At 40.8% G+C, this 15344-nt stretch overlaps 1 protein-coding gene across 5 annotated transcripts in view; it reads right to left on the bottom strand.

Moving 5' to 3' along the window:
- The window catches only part of LOC104530441 (zinc finger protein Helios), a 109446-nt gene that overhangs the window by 5227 nt on the left and 88875 nt on the right, over window positions 1-15344 (bottom strand). For 4 of the 5 annotated variants that reach the window (XM_029086745.1, XM_010175020.2, XM_010175019.2 and 1 more), the window contains 2 exons: window positions 9524-9661; window positions 2124-2267 (listed from right to left, as the gene is read on the bottom strand). In XM_029086745.1, coding sequence (XP_028942578.1) covers window positions 2124-2267; window positions 9524-9661 — 282 coding nt within the window. Of the gene's footprint in view, window positions 1-2123; window positions 2268-9475; window positions 9662-15344 lie in introns of all 5 variants that reach the window. The other variant, XM_029086746.1, reaches the window with a different exon arrangement.

Genomic DNA, 15344 nt, shown 5'->3' with positions numbered 1-15344 from the left:
CCCTACAGCTGTACCTGGATAAAAGCTGCACATCACATGAAACCCTGAATTCCTAGCCCCAGAAAAACGGAATATCAAAATGATCTGTTACACCTATAGAAGAAACAGGTTTATCTAACAACGAAGTAGTATACCCTACTGAAGAGAACCTGCTACAGTGTATCTCGGGCAAGGATTTCCAATCAGTAAATTTGCCTTTGAAGACAATAACAACATATGGTCAATTGCATGGGAGTAGACAAGTAAAATAACCTCCTGGTCTAAAAAAAAGAGAGACCATCATCTACAGATTCCAAAAACTGATTCAACTTATACTATCCAAAAAGTAGCTTGCCTCAGTTGTGAGGTATGCTTGTAATCAGTAAACTATCCTGCTTTGAGAGCAGGCGTGGGCACACCAGAACTTAAGGGAGGGGAGCAAGGTCTCCAGCCCTCTCAGATAAAGTCTGTAACCCCTGCACAAATAACCTCTGAGAGGTGTTGCAAACACAGTTCTGTTCAAATCTGTGGACAATCTGGGGGGAAAAAGAGCAAGAGGTGTGAACTGCCCTTCTTCCTTTTGAGGCTGTAATGATTCTGAGGTCTATACACACCAGTTTAAGTGTCATAATGATTAACTATTTCACTGTTGATCACACCCTGAGAGAACATACAGCACTTGCTGGGATGACACCAGGGAAATCTGCTATGCTGGGGTCATGTTTACAGTCCCATAAAGCTGTATTTGGCTTGTCAGTAGACGGTCCTGCTCCCATTTCCACCCTCTTCAACCCCAACTGTTGTCACAGTATTAAATTAAATCAAAGTATAAATCCTCCAGGTCCTATCAGCTATACAGTAATTCACTTCAGATCACTCTTAAAGACAACAGTCTAAGAATTAAGCTTTTATCTCAGAAGGACTAACACCAATATAGGAAATACTGATGCCTCCCAGCGTTCCTCGCGTGGGTTGGATTGTTCCTGCCTAGCCTTGGCTTGGCAATGATATTTGGGACTGTCCAGATGACTGAGAGCAGCCAGGTCAGTGTGTCAGTGCCCTCCAGGCGAGCTGCCGCATGCTGCTAGCCCCCTACTATTCAAAACCATGTGGGTTAGCTTAAAACCACCTTCAGTGGTGATTTAACAAATCCATCTGAATCTGCATTTAGCTGAGGGGCAATGACTTTTCTAAATGGCTGTGTTAATTGCTTACAGTCTCTGATCCTCTCTCCATAAGTGTACTCAGCGTAGGCAGAATAAGTATATGACACCTTTAAAATCTGTACAACTGTCCTTCCAGTGAGTGTGGAAAATGCACATTACATGACTTTGGAGTCTAGCAGCATACACTTACCCCAAATAATTCTCTGTCCCAGATCCACTCCTAAGTTTAGCACTGCCTCGGCAGCAGTAAAAAGAAGCTTTAAGCTACAACTCAGACCAAGTAAAATTCCCCATACTGTCTCCTGTTACAAGCTGAACAATTTTAAGATGTCAAGATACAAAGCAAAATATTAATTCTGGGCCTAGAATTCTAAATTTGGTAACCAAAAGTCATTCAATACTGCTTTATATTCATGTGTTAATAAGCTTATCACGTGCAGAATGCTGCACTTGGAGTGAGCACCTCTTCCAACAGAAGTGATGTGATTTTACTTCCTCATGCCGGTGTTATCAGACCAGTTGTTGCCAACTCTCAAGAATTTAATACAAGTTACAAGTCTTGAGATACCTGTTGGGCTTTTTTTTAACACACACACATATATGGAGACAGATAATTACATGAGTCTTAGTTTTTATTTCCTGGGGCAAGGAGAGGGAAGGATAAGTCTAAATCTCAAAAGGGCCAGAGAAAAGTTTAAAAAAACCCAAACCAGTCTTAAGGCACAGTAAAAAGCTCAAGATTTTCTAAGCCATTTTCATGATTCTGAGGACCTAACTTTTGAATTCTCTGGGCTGGTAAAATTAATTCAATAATTTTCAGGATTTCTTGCTGGGATTTAACCATCTCCATTGTTGTCCCTCCCCATCACAACCAAGTTCTAAGAGCCCTACTTCTCCCCTTGTTCTTTTGGCTATTACAAATTACAAATAACCTGTACCTACACACTAAAAATAATAAAAGGCGTATTTCAAGCTTACCCACAAACTTCTGTGGGGTGGAGCTTTTACGCTTTCCCATGTTGCTTGTCAGCTTCTCTATAACAGCAGGTCTCTCAAAAGGCACCAGAGAAATATTGTTGTCCATCACAGGCTCTTGTTCCTTACAATCTTCCATAGGAGGTACTACATAAAACCAAAAAATCGTATCAGGTAAGTCTGGTCTACACTTCACAGACAGCACACATCATTTGAGCCCTGCTGGCTGCCCAATGAGTGCAACACAAAATAAAGTTATGTGTAGGAACATGCTGGGCATTAAGATAGCAATGACCTTTAAGTAGAGCTACATTTTCAAAATGTCTCTCTTTGGGACCATCTTATTTAGCAGAAGTCTAACTTTAAGCATTTATTAAAGGACTTGTTTTGTTCTGAATACTCAAGATCCCCAGTGAGGAGGGGACACTTTTTGAAAACTGTCTCTGTAGATCACATTTTATGTTATTCTCCCTTCAATATGGTCACTTGTTGCCAGTGTAACTTTTTAGTCATCATTCTTTGTGTATTCCCTTAACTTCACGCTTATTATATAGCATGCTTACCATTCTTGTCTCCTTTTCACAGTAATCTCAATGACTAAAAGACATACAAAGCATTGATGACTTGTGTTTCCTGGGCCTGGCTGTTCATTCCCTAAGACAAAGACTTCCAGAGTGAAGGATCTTTTGTTACAAATGTGTTTCCTCTTTCTATACATGAGACTGTAAAATCAACAAATGCAATACTGGAATTACAGGCTTAACATCATATGGAAATTCCCTTCAGAATCAGTCACAGAAACTATCAATTTTTTTGATTAATATTTTATCCCTAACAACTGGTGATCAGCAGGGAGTATTCCTGTACTAGCCACATTAGTGGAATGCTCATACGTTGTCTTTGAGACAATAACAAGAAATTAAAAACCACTCCTGTCTTTACTCATTGCACTTTTTGTCGCTTGTTGGATTAGGGAATAAAGTGCTAGAGCAAAAGCAGTATAGGAATTGCATGGGCTACCCACCAGGGTAGCAACCAGCTCGCACAGGTTTTACGTCACTTGCTGACATAGCCAATCACTAAATACCTACAGAGTACTCTGGTTTTGTTGAGCATCCTCTTATAAACACCAAGAAGGGTCAGTGGTACCACGCTGTGGATCAGGCTCAGAGAGTCCAAGTCATTTTAAAAATATGTCAAAAGTGTGCTTCCACGTGTAGCTCTTCCCACTGCTCTGCTGCCAGGAATTTAATACATGGCCTAATTGCCCCACATTCATCTTCATCACGTAGCAAGAGAAACCTGAGAAGCATCAGCCACTGGTCCACGTGCTAATGGGATGGCTGAGGTGTAAAAAGTTATTTGGGGAGAAGAATGGATGGCAGAGAAATAGAAACTGGGATGATCTTGCAAAGAGTTCCTATAATTTGCAAACTGTGAGCAACCCATTGTATTCTCTGTATTAGACAGATCTTCCAGACAAGTCACAGGTGATATTGCAGAGGTAGTAGAGAAGGATTGAAACCCCCGTCTTCTGCTAGTCCTCCTTGAGTCTCTCACCAATAGAAGCTTTTCGTGCCACAGATACCTTCTCCTTGAGACTGTGCCATAAATGAACACTGCCAGTCTACTTTCCTCCCATGTAATTTTACTACCTTCAGGATCCTAATATGGAATAATCACTCCCCTGTTCTTAAACATGCAGCTGTTTGCTAGCATATAAGATATGAAAAATGGGGTGATAAAAGTTTTGTCTTTTCCTTCTTTCTAGTAAGGAAGTGCAAATACCAGGCAATTACAAAACAGAGTATCTGCTCAGGTGAACTTCTCAATTCAGACATTCATAATAAGAAAACATGGCAATTTATTCATTTGATTCCATTTGTGCCTCTGCTGCTATGGAAAGCTGAGTACTTTGAGGCTTAGAATCCACCATATGCTATAAAATGATTTACTCTGCTGCTTTTTTATTTGTACAGGATGCTCCCCCTGAGAAACACAATGGTTTCTCATTTACAAGGCAGTCCTGCTGGCATCAGTGAAAGAGAGGAAGAAAAAGCGTAAATATGAAATTAATCTAAAGTTGCAACAAAATGGGATGCAGTGTTTGAGTGACCTAATTAGTGCCCAGTGCAGACTGGGAGGTCTGGAGTACTTTAATAGCTAAGGCTCAATTTTTAAGGTTATTTAAATACTGTGCTTGATCAGGAACTATCTGCACTACTTCTACTCAAGTATTTCCTGAGAAGATTTTGTAAGAAAGGAAAGACGATGACTGTTGATTTTCACTGGGAACTGGTATCTGACTGTCCTTACCAAAAATCTTACCAAAAAAAAAAGCTTACCAAAAATCAGTGTATACATGCATATGCATATACACTCTGCATGAAACCCTGGATCCCTGCTCAGTGGCAATACTCATCCTCACTGCAACAGGCCAGGTTTGCACATGAATGTCACTTCAAGAATTTCCAGCCCTTGGTGTACAGGACACATGAACCTGATGGTGGGGACCTAGAGAGGTGCAGAGGGCTCTAAACCCCTCCTAGGAAGACTTCCTAAAGGTTTGCTGGCTTTGTAGGACCGTTCTTGCTGACAAAATCAGTTGAAAAACTTCTAATTACTTTCATAGCCATCTGATTAAGCCCCAAATGTAGTGACATTTGTATGTCTTACAACAATTAAGTAATAATTAAATCATTCTACTGTTGGGCATATGTGTGCAAAATTTCCTAGACGGAATTTGAAACCTTTCTTCCATGAAAAATGAATAGTGCTAAAAAAGACATCTGCTCTCCTCTAAGTCAGGCAAAAATTCTGCTTGGACTCCTTTTAAAAGTAAAATCTTCACCAATAAAACAAATTTCTTTTATATCTTTCATGCTGCAAGCTCTATTTCCCACCAACATTTGTGTTAGGAAGGGAATAAGTTACCAGAATTTGTTTTGTTATGTAGATTTCCTGGGAGAAGGGAGAGATGGAAACAGCCTAGTTTCTGAAACCATTTAAAATGAATGCAAAACCGGACCAAAGAGGCGAGACGTCACATTTTAGAAACCCATAGAGTTAAGCTAAAGATCACATTGTTAATTCTAGATATATTAATTTTCATTTCAATTTAAAAAATACACAAATAAAGGACAAATGGTCCAAGCCTGAATCAATTTTTTGAGGAAAACAAAATAAAAAAGGGGAAAACAAACCGATCACACACAACCAACAGTTACCACAAATCAGCTACTCTGTGGTAGAAGCTCATGTGTACACATTTACTCTGTGGTAAATGCAATTCCTTTTTTGTTATATTTCATTGTACTTCATTACCTTGGTAGTGGGAGCTACCGAAGAACAGCTGACACTGCATAACTAGCTTTGATACATCAACTCATTTTATCCTGTGGACTTATGGTCTCAGCTCACAAAGGCTTTTTTTTATTCTTAAAAATCAAGCATCTAGTCCATGAAAAGCCCATGCTTGAGTACATTTCTGGTCATGGATGTTCTTAAGCAGCTATCAGTGTGCTCCTGGACTGTCAATGCAAATATTCACCATCTCTGACACTGTTAATGTCCTCAATAGCAGCTAACACCAAATGTTTTTTCTAAGCCCAAACTCAATACACAAACCTAGATGGTTTCAGAACAAAGTCTTTACTTCCCTGAAGACACTGGTCTTTCAATCACAGTGCTCCAAGTGCCTATCTTTTAGTTTTTTGCTTCTTAATTTGTGAGAAACCACACATACTATTAAAGTAGTTTATACTGTTCCAGTGAGGAAAGAATAGGGGGGGAAAAAAAAGAAGTAAAAAAAATTATCCAGCATGCGTTTTGCTGATAAATACTTTTGTGTGCAGGCAACAGACACTGGGCTAAGTCTCAGCTGGTATAAATTAGTATTACTCCATCAACCTCAATTTCCTTTCCTAAGCTCACAATATTGCTATTTTAAAAAAGTGTGTGTGAGCAGAGAAATGACAGGAAACATTCCCAAGGACCCTGGTGTGAAGTCTCCTGTGGGACCAGCATTTTAACAATGTTTTAAGCAACTATGGAAGAGGGAAGTACACAAGGCCATTGTGTGTTTCATGTGGAGCTGGCCTTTGAGCCTTGCACAGCCTAGGGCTAGGCTTCTTTCTCCTTCTCCTAAAAAGAGCATCCTCTCCACTCCACTTTAAGAATTTCCCTGGACTTTCTGCTTTGTGGAGAACAACTTATAACTGGGTGTAAGCCATAGCTAGCGTTTAACATTTGTCTCTGTTCATTCCTGTAAAGCTTGTGTTCTTGGCATTCAGAGACTGCCACTTTTGTCACTCCCAACATGCCGCTAGCTAGGAGACCACAGACTAATTTCTGCCTTTGGGGCCAGCACTTCTTCGCTGAAAATTGCCAACAGTCATGCTGAGCAGGGGACAAGACCCAGCCACAAGGATGGGCAGCTCAGCAAGAAACTGGCACCCTGTGAGGACGAGATGGAAAGACCCAGAACTTGTACATTCCTACCCACACATCGAAACTAGCCCTTCTTCCCCTCCTCTGGCTTCCCTTTGTGGCTTTGGTCAGGTGATCTAGCCATCTGTGAGACAAAGATAATTGAAATTAAAGGCCTTATCAGGTCACCATAAAAGCAGTCAAGTAGATGTCTATAGCATGCCTATAAACTGATCAACTTGAGCACAATGCTTGAAAAAAAATCCAAACTCTCTAGGGGCTGCCTCCAGGTTTCTGGAACAATTAATCCCTGCGGAAATAATTTAGTCCGATGTTAAATGTTGGCCATATTAATTGAGACTCAGCACAGCCGCCTGCATCCTTAAAGAAGGACACCAGTAGGGATAAGAAAAGATCCACCTCTACCTATTCTGTGCCAGTAGTGAAGTTGTGACCAGGAGTCACACCAAAATGCACTCAGAGGCTTCAAAATGCTCAGTGAGAACAAAATACTTCAAAATGATTTGGAAAAAAGAGAGTCAGGAGAACTTAATCCTAATGTGATGCAAAATACACCAATGATCAAAATCTCCAAAGCATGCACTCACTTATCCTCAGGAACATCCTTTCCATGTGTGACATGGGAGAGAAGAAAATAAATACATTTTTCAGGGTTGGACTAAGACCTAACTTTGTGCTGAGTAACCATCTGAATACTCTTTGCTGGTGTCTTTATAGTCCCAGGAGAAAGGACTTTGCTGCAGACCTCTACAGGTTGGTGCTCATGACCCTGACTCTCACGCCGAGCTTCACAGGTGGGAGTGATGCTGGGTTGTGAAGTGAGATTAACTACTGGTCCCAGATGAATCTGGAGCTCCCTGTCGCAGCTGGTCCTTGTCATGCCCTCACTAAACAGCTAAGCGAAGACAGTGGATCAGATATCCCCTTAAATATTCACCAGGGGAGATGTAGACATATTTGCCCAGAGAAGAAAGAGGCACTAGTTGAATTCAAAGTGCTGTTTAAGCTAATTTTGCTGAGAAAAGTGAAGTGGTTGTGTGAACATTTCTATTTTAAGCCCAAGCAAAGTCAGACAGGCTGTAAATAAAAGAACTGTCCACATGGGGTTTGCACTGGTTTAACTTCAGTTGGTATAAAAATCAATGCAAGGTCAACCATTCCAGCTTCTTTGGGTAGACAAGGTTAAGGACTTAGCCTTCTTGTCATAGCATTAAGCAGCTTAGAAAAAGCTTTAGATTTCCTCAGAAGTACACTATCAACAAGAGTAAACACAATTTTAATAAGTAACTGAATAATAAACCCAGAAGTCGAATGGAATTTGGGAAGATCCTCCACACTGTGACCTCTGAAGCATCCTGGCTGTTATAACTATATCGGCCTATAGTTATTTCCCCAAGGAAAGTCTATCACCCAGCTGGTTAATGAGAGGCACACCCTTGTAGAGTGAAGAGAGGGTATTTTGTTGGGAATGGAGCTGGTGGTTAAAACCCTACTATCAACCAAGCACTCTGTCTAAGAGACCAGGCACACAACAGGTACCTGCAAATAGCAAAGCCCTGAAATCAGTCTCTCCACTGGCTTTTACAAATGTTAAGTCAGGTCTAGAGCACATGATCACCAACTTCAATGTCTTAAAATTCACCCACTAAATTTTAACGGCTGTTTTTAGTCTTCACAGTGTCTAAAAAGGTAGTAATTACTTAATGGAGCTGTATGAATATGTTGGCAGAATGTATAAAATACATTTTTAATGCCTTCATAGGATTAAATTGTTCATGGAAAAGTACTCTTAAAATTTTTTGGTGATTTTTTTCACCAAAAAATAGCCTACATTAGAAATGCTAAATAGATTTTATTTCAGCTTGTATTTTTAGGTTTTTAGAAATGACCTTTCAGAACTTCTACGTAATTAATTTCCAAATGAAGTCACATGACTCCACTAAACAAGGAAAAGCAAAATGGAAAAAAAAAAAGAGGAAACAATCTTTCACTTTTTCATTTACCTACGATCTAACTTTTTGGTATTCTTAAGTATGTGGTAAATTTTAATAAAAATGGAAATGGAAAACATTAATTTTTATATTTTCTGATTAATAAGAAATTTTAAACACTGCAAGTACTAAACATCTGAAGACAATTTTTAAAAGTTAAAAGATGTTCTATTTCAGAAGAGTTTTTGAAACACTAATTTTCTAATTTTGAATGAAATTATAACATTTTTTGGACAGCTATAATTTAGTATTTAGTACTACAGATGAGCCTACAACCCTGGAGTTTGAGACATGCTCATTATCCATACTAAAAGCTACAGAAATTTTTGAAAATAAATTAATGGAGTTGGACATTTCTTGCTTTCAACAATCTTTTTGGCAATCTTCAGTCTTTATGTATATTAACACATGCAGTGTTAGTTAACATATTAATACTAACACATGTAAATGCATATTAACATTTTTTTTGGGTTATAATTACTTTCATCAACACTGATGAATTCCATTCTGCTCCAAAGATTTATATAACTATCCCCGCCTTGTTTTGGGATAGAAGATAATATTACAGGGAGTAGAAAAAATTACTTCTGAATACCTCCACCATCCTTAACTTTTATAATTATCAGTCGCTATCAGAAAAGAAGGGGAGAGGAATCATACATTTCATATATGGCTTAGTTAATTTTTAGGGTAATTTTGCACAGGTGACTTTGCTTTATTTTCAGGTCTGCATAATTATACATACTAAAAAGTTAAATAATGACTTAAAAAAAAAAACCAAAACAGCAAAACTAGACAGAGTGAGGATTTTAGCCCACCTTTTCTCCTCCTGCCTATCTGAGTACAAGCAAACTATGAGATGGAAGTGATGCAAAGCTGAAAGGAAGGAAGAAAAACAGATGGAAAAAAACCCGCAAGAGATGCTCCAAGTCCAAGAGACCTCAAAAGGCAGTTTCCACCCACCATGGTGACTCATGACCTGCCCGGCAGCCTCCATACTGACATTCTGCAGATAGTTGTGGCAGCGTTCCTTGTGCTCCTCCAGCGAACTGCGCTGCTTGTAGCTCCGGCCGCAGTAGTTGCACTTGTGAGGCTTCCCCACTGTGGAAAGAACAAGAGTATCAGGTCAAATCCACTGCAACCTACTTTTTGCTATCAAAAATCACACCTTTGCAACAAACAGCTCTTGTGATGGAAAGATACGTAAGAAAGGTTACTCCAGTCCCAGACCTTTTTCCCAGCCCCATTTTCCCACCACACACACCTCCTCCCACCCCCTGGCTACTTCGCCCCATCCGTTTTTCACGCTAACGCGCAGTATCAGCAGAAAGAAAGAGTTGGACTTGTTGGTCGCAAAGCAAATAAACAGATGACAAGAGGGGGAAAACAAACCAAACAGCTGAATCACACTTCAGCACCGCCTGTGTGTCACCAAGTCTCGTGGGAAAGAAACTTCTGAAACATCTTGCCCACGGCACGAACAGTTGCCTTCACAAAAAATGAGCTGCCCCAGTGGCCTAATTCTGCTTCCAACTGTGGGGAAACCCATTACGTGGCCCAGAGGAGTTCTTCTTTCATTGAGAAAATTTTGCCAAAATTACTGAGGGAAGGTTGGAACATAAAAGACAACAGAAAGTAACTCTGGTAACAGCACTGTTACGTGCCAGAACTGAGCTGCCACCAGTAATTCACAGAGACCCGATAATATGAAAACACATATAAATACATATATATAAATACACAAAAGGCCATGTAAATGAAAATCAAGCCAAATGAACACAAGACATAACTCTAACTTTTAATTATTTTTTTTGTTTCACTCAGCAGCATTACAAACAAATGGCAAATGCCTCTTAATACATGCAAAATCTGGCAGCAGATTCTCATAAAGTATATCCCTTTCGTAGCATGTCATTAAGAAACCACAAGAATGGCCTAACCCAAAGCCAGAAAGCTAGCCAGAAGTGTATTTTGCCAAGCCATGCTAATAAAGGTTTTTAATATAATTTAAACTCGTAGAACACGAACATTTCTTCTCTAATAACTAAAGAGCTATTAAGTCAGTACTACAAGCCTTGTAAAACTTGTAAAACCATCGGCTACGATTTTCAGAGCTGGCTGAGGGATAGGGAAGGTCAAACTTCTTCCAAAGTTCTGAAAACCTTAGGTAAGAATTTTACTTTCTGGCCAAAGAAATTGAGAACATCCTCTGTTGGATAATATAGATGTTTCTATTGGGTTTGTCCCAATATTGAAAGCTTTTCATGGTCATTTACTTAATGAAATCCAAGCTGTACTAATTGCAGCCAAAATGCACCGTCACCGCTGGGATGGGAAAATACAGGGGAAGCTGTGGGAAGGACACTCATCACCAAGAAACAGCCAGGCAGAGGGCTCCTTGTGATGGGGCTGAAGCCCCAGACATCAAAGACCCAGAGCCAGGGAAATTCTCTGGGGCCTCTGCAGGACTAGCACATACCCCACTGTGTGCCCCACGTCACCTGTACGATGGAAGGTGAAAAAGCCTGAGCCTTCGGTATCGGAGCTGCTCAAAAAGTTTCAACTGGTTTTGTCTCAGCAAAAAAAAGAGATTTGATGAAATGAACATGCTTGCAGAAAGTTTCTGGCTTTCTCAAAAAGTGTGTGTGTGCAGTTCAGTGACACAATCAAGTTTTCCACTAGGGAAAAAAATCGCTGTTTTTAATAAGCAACCAAACTGTGGATTTATTTCTAAGGCTTATCCTCAGGAAAATGTTGTGTCTTCAATTAAATAGTTGTTGCGGTCTTTATTTTATTTTGCTCACGAGCTTACACTATTGCTGTAACTGGTATTGGTACTGGGAATCTCACTGGAGGCTGAGTGTGAGGCTCATTATCATTCCCAGAGTAATTGCCCTTGACGTGAATGATCCGGATCAAGCCTCAGCTCTTAAACATAAACCAGCCATCTCATTCCGGAAGCACCTTCAGGAAAACATACTGGCAGCTCCCTAGGATGGAAAGACTTTTATCATCACCATTACAATGCTTCATCATGCATCTAGATGGCATCGATGCCTGTCAGTTTGACACCTTTATTAGGAGCTAACTTGGTGTTTAATTAAAAATAATTAAAAAAATCCAATGCAATTGAAGGGATTAACTTAAACTGAGCTGAAGCAGGGCTGAATTAGCCCACCTGGTTTGGCTACCCCAGGTCAAGCAGCTTAGATAAACTGTAAAATGCAGAGGAAAGGGATGATTGCTTTCAGCTATTCCAGAGGTAGCTACAATTAATAAAATATATTATCATATAGCACAGAGAAACACATTCCCCTACAAGGTCACAGTATAAAAAATTGACTTAACAATCAAAAAGAAAGTTGGTATTACACCTCTTCAAAAGGCTCCTACCTGCATTGCAGCAATTTCACAAACTATTCACACACAACAAGGCTGAATTTTTCCAATGACAGTCATCTATCCAAATTCCATCAAATTTCAAGGTTCATAGAGATGATAAAAGTTAATGATAAAGGCACGATTTCTAGACACAATATAGGATTTGAGGAACATAATTTCCCAAGGAAACAAACACTCTAGTACACACACTCCTTCCTCTGGGAAGGAGATAAGAGAATAAACAACATGTGACAATTGTTAGTCATGTTGCCTGATACACAACTGGAAGCTGGTCAGACACAACTGTGAAGAATGAAGATGGGAGCTCGAGTTGAGTAGAATCAAATACAAATCCCTTGCGTTCATTTCCAAGTTCTGTCCCCCCTGCTCTACAGATGCATCTACATCGTAGCCCCACACGTGTAAAATCTGATTTATACTATAAAATTATACAAAGTGACTGTGACTTGGGTTGCAGCACAATTGATTAGGTCAGACCACAATGGAATCAGTTCTGATAGCAGCAGATTGTGTCACCAGCAATTCCCACAACCCAATTGGTAAGAGGTGCAGCTCACCAAGGTAGCAATTACGGTCTGGATTTTAGAAACCTTGTCGTCGTGACAAATGTCAAGTCACTGAAACAGCTGCAAATTTCCCCTCATATTCTCAAAGTAACTCATGACAAAAAAATAGATATATTGGTGGACATGAACGTTGCCAGTGGGTGTACATTTTTCCATCTTTCATATTACCCAATAGAAACATGTAAAAGTGTATAGGAGAATATGGTTCTGGTGATCTCCTCACCAGCATACTTTGTTCCACATAACAAACCACCGCATGAAACCACACGACTGCCAAGAGAGATTTCAGCCTTTGACAACCACTGCATAGTAGGCAAACGTTAAAAGTCAAAATTTTCCCCCAAAACATGTGGCTTGCACTACTGAGCACAAGCAGTCTTGGTCTATAGGCCACTGACTTGAAAGCAGAGTTCAACAGTGCTATAGCCTACCAAACCCTGCTCCAGGCCCCCACTGAAGGCAGCTCTTTCCACCATGGAGACATTTCCACTGGGAAGCCACTCAAAGTTCAGCTCAGCTTGCTTGGTATGAAGCTGCCTTCTCTAAGATCCTCACTGAAGACCATGGTACAGGGACACCATGTCCGGCATTGGACGTAAACACTCTGCCAAAGGTAGTGGAACCCAAACAAAGCCAGTTTGGAAATCCCTTTTTGGGCTAATTATTACTTTATCGCCTTTTCAGGGTAAGCAATCACATTAAAAAAAAAAAAATCATTCTCACAGAAATGATACAATACAGTGAATGCAAACAAGCCCAAAATCTTGAGCAATCTTCCATCTGTTGTTGAACTGGGAAAGACCAGGGCACTGGGCAAAACCCAGCGGCCATACCTACGAAACAGCTAACTTGAAGAATATAAAAAACCACTTCGTATTTCTTCCTGAAATGTCAGAATTTCCACGCATTTAAGCTCAGATTCGTACAGATGACAATGTGGCACAGAAAACCCACAGTGGAGTCTCAGCCTCGAATGGAAAATATTATGACAGTCACAGTGAAAAAGACATTTAAATTTGAAGTACAATTTTTACCATGAAACAGGTAAACCACTTGTTGCAATTCACAGAGAAACGGAGTTTTGCTTGTGAAATTGAAATGTTCATGTGGAGGGAGGAAGGGGAAGAGGAGGAGGACATAAAAGGCAAGGTGTTTCTGAGTTAGGAATACCTTGAGTCCTGTGGGTGAACTTTGATAGTTGAGAAGTCTGCGTGCAGCGACAATGAGATGGTGTAACTCTAAGGTCAATATTCAAGACAGAAAGCAGACTTGGGCCTAGGGAAACTTCTTTCAAGTCATAAAAAAAGGCCAGTGAAAGAGAAAGAGCCCGTAAGGCATTTGCGCAGCATTTTGTTCTCAAAAGAGATAGGAGTGCATAGCAGAATATAAAGTAAGTCAAAGGGAAATAACAAGGCATCCCAGGTAATACCTTGCCACAAGCATATAACATCAGAAAGGCTTACAGGTCAGGTTAAGAACAACACCACACTCAGCTGAGCTAAAATCCTGCCTCTGTTAAGCCCAGTAACAAAACATGCACTGGTTTCAGCAGTCAGGATTAACTACTCCCACATTTCCCTGTTTCAGGTACCACTGTTGCCAGCAGTGTACCCAGGTGGCCAAGAAGGCCAACAGCATCCTGGCCTGTATCAGGAACAGTGTGGCCAGCAGGAGTAGGGAAACGATTGTCCCCTTGTATTCAGCACTGGTGAGGTCACACCTTGAGTCCTGTGTTCAGTTCTGGGCCCCCCAATACTAGAGGGACATGGAGGTGCTGGAGCGTGTCCAGAGAAGGGCAACAAAGCTGATGAAGGGGCCGGAGAACAAGTGTGATGAGTTCACGGCTGAGGGAACTGGGGTTGTTTAGCCTGGAGAAGAGGAGGCTGAGGGGAGACCTTCTCGCTCTCTACAACTCCCTGAAGAGAGGCTGTAGAGAGGTGGGTGTTGGTCTCTTCTCCCAAGTAACAGGACAAGAGGAAATGGCTACAAGTTGCATCAGGGTAGGTTTAGATTAGATATTAGGAAAAATTTATCCACAGAAAGGGTTGTCAAGTATTGGAACAGGCTGCCCAGGGAAGTGGTGGAGTCACCATCCCCGGGCATGTTTAAAAGACAGGTAGATGAGGTGCTTAGGGACATGGTTTAGGGGTGGGATTGGTAGTGACAGGTTAATGATTGAACTCAATGATCTTAAAGGTCTTTTCCAACCACTGCAATTCTATGATTCTCTGCAGCAGCACAGAGCAGAACTCCTTCCCGTCCACCTGCCCTGTCCCAGATCCCTGCAACAATTCAACTGCTAGCGCGACCAGCTCATACAGGAAATGGCATTACTACAGCCGTGTGATGTACGCCAGCCCAATCCAAGGATTGGAGACCTTGCACTGAGCTTTGCACCAAACTTTGATTATTTTTTGCATTATTGCCCCATCAGGGCCTTGGAAGGGAAGACAGACAAGATTTCCGAGCTAACTGGCCATCTGATGTAGCTGCTTTCGGTCTGAAGAAGTCCCTCTGATAACAGTACACTGAGCATGACTTATTTCTGTAAAATCTGAACTCCCACTTGGCCCCTAGCACCCAAAAGCTGGAGGAAACCCCAGTACTCTCCAACTGAAACTTTCTGAAGCAGCTTCAAAGTTAAAATGTTCTTTTGGGCTGATACTTACACCTATCAGTGAGGCTGCAGAATTCACTGTCATCATCATAACTGGTATTAATTCATTATTTCTTCTTTCTTCCCTAAAACTGGAAGTTGCCTGGGAAAGTGGAGCTGTTCTGCAGTTACATGGTGCCGACCACAAAGCAGCCCCTTG

The sequence above is a fragment of the Antrostomus carolinensis genome, unplaced genomic scaffold (genome assembly GCF_000700745.2).
Source record: "Antrostomus carolinensis isolate BGI_N321 unplaced genomic scaffold, ASM70074v2 scaffold24929, whole genome shotgun sequence".
Lineage (NCBI taxonomy): Eukaryota > Metazoa > Chordata > Aves > Caprimulgiformes > Caprimulgidae > Antrostomus > Antrostomus carolinensis.
This window is presented reverse-complemented; position numbering and strand designations above follow the sequence as displayed.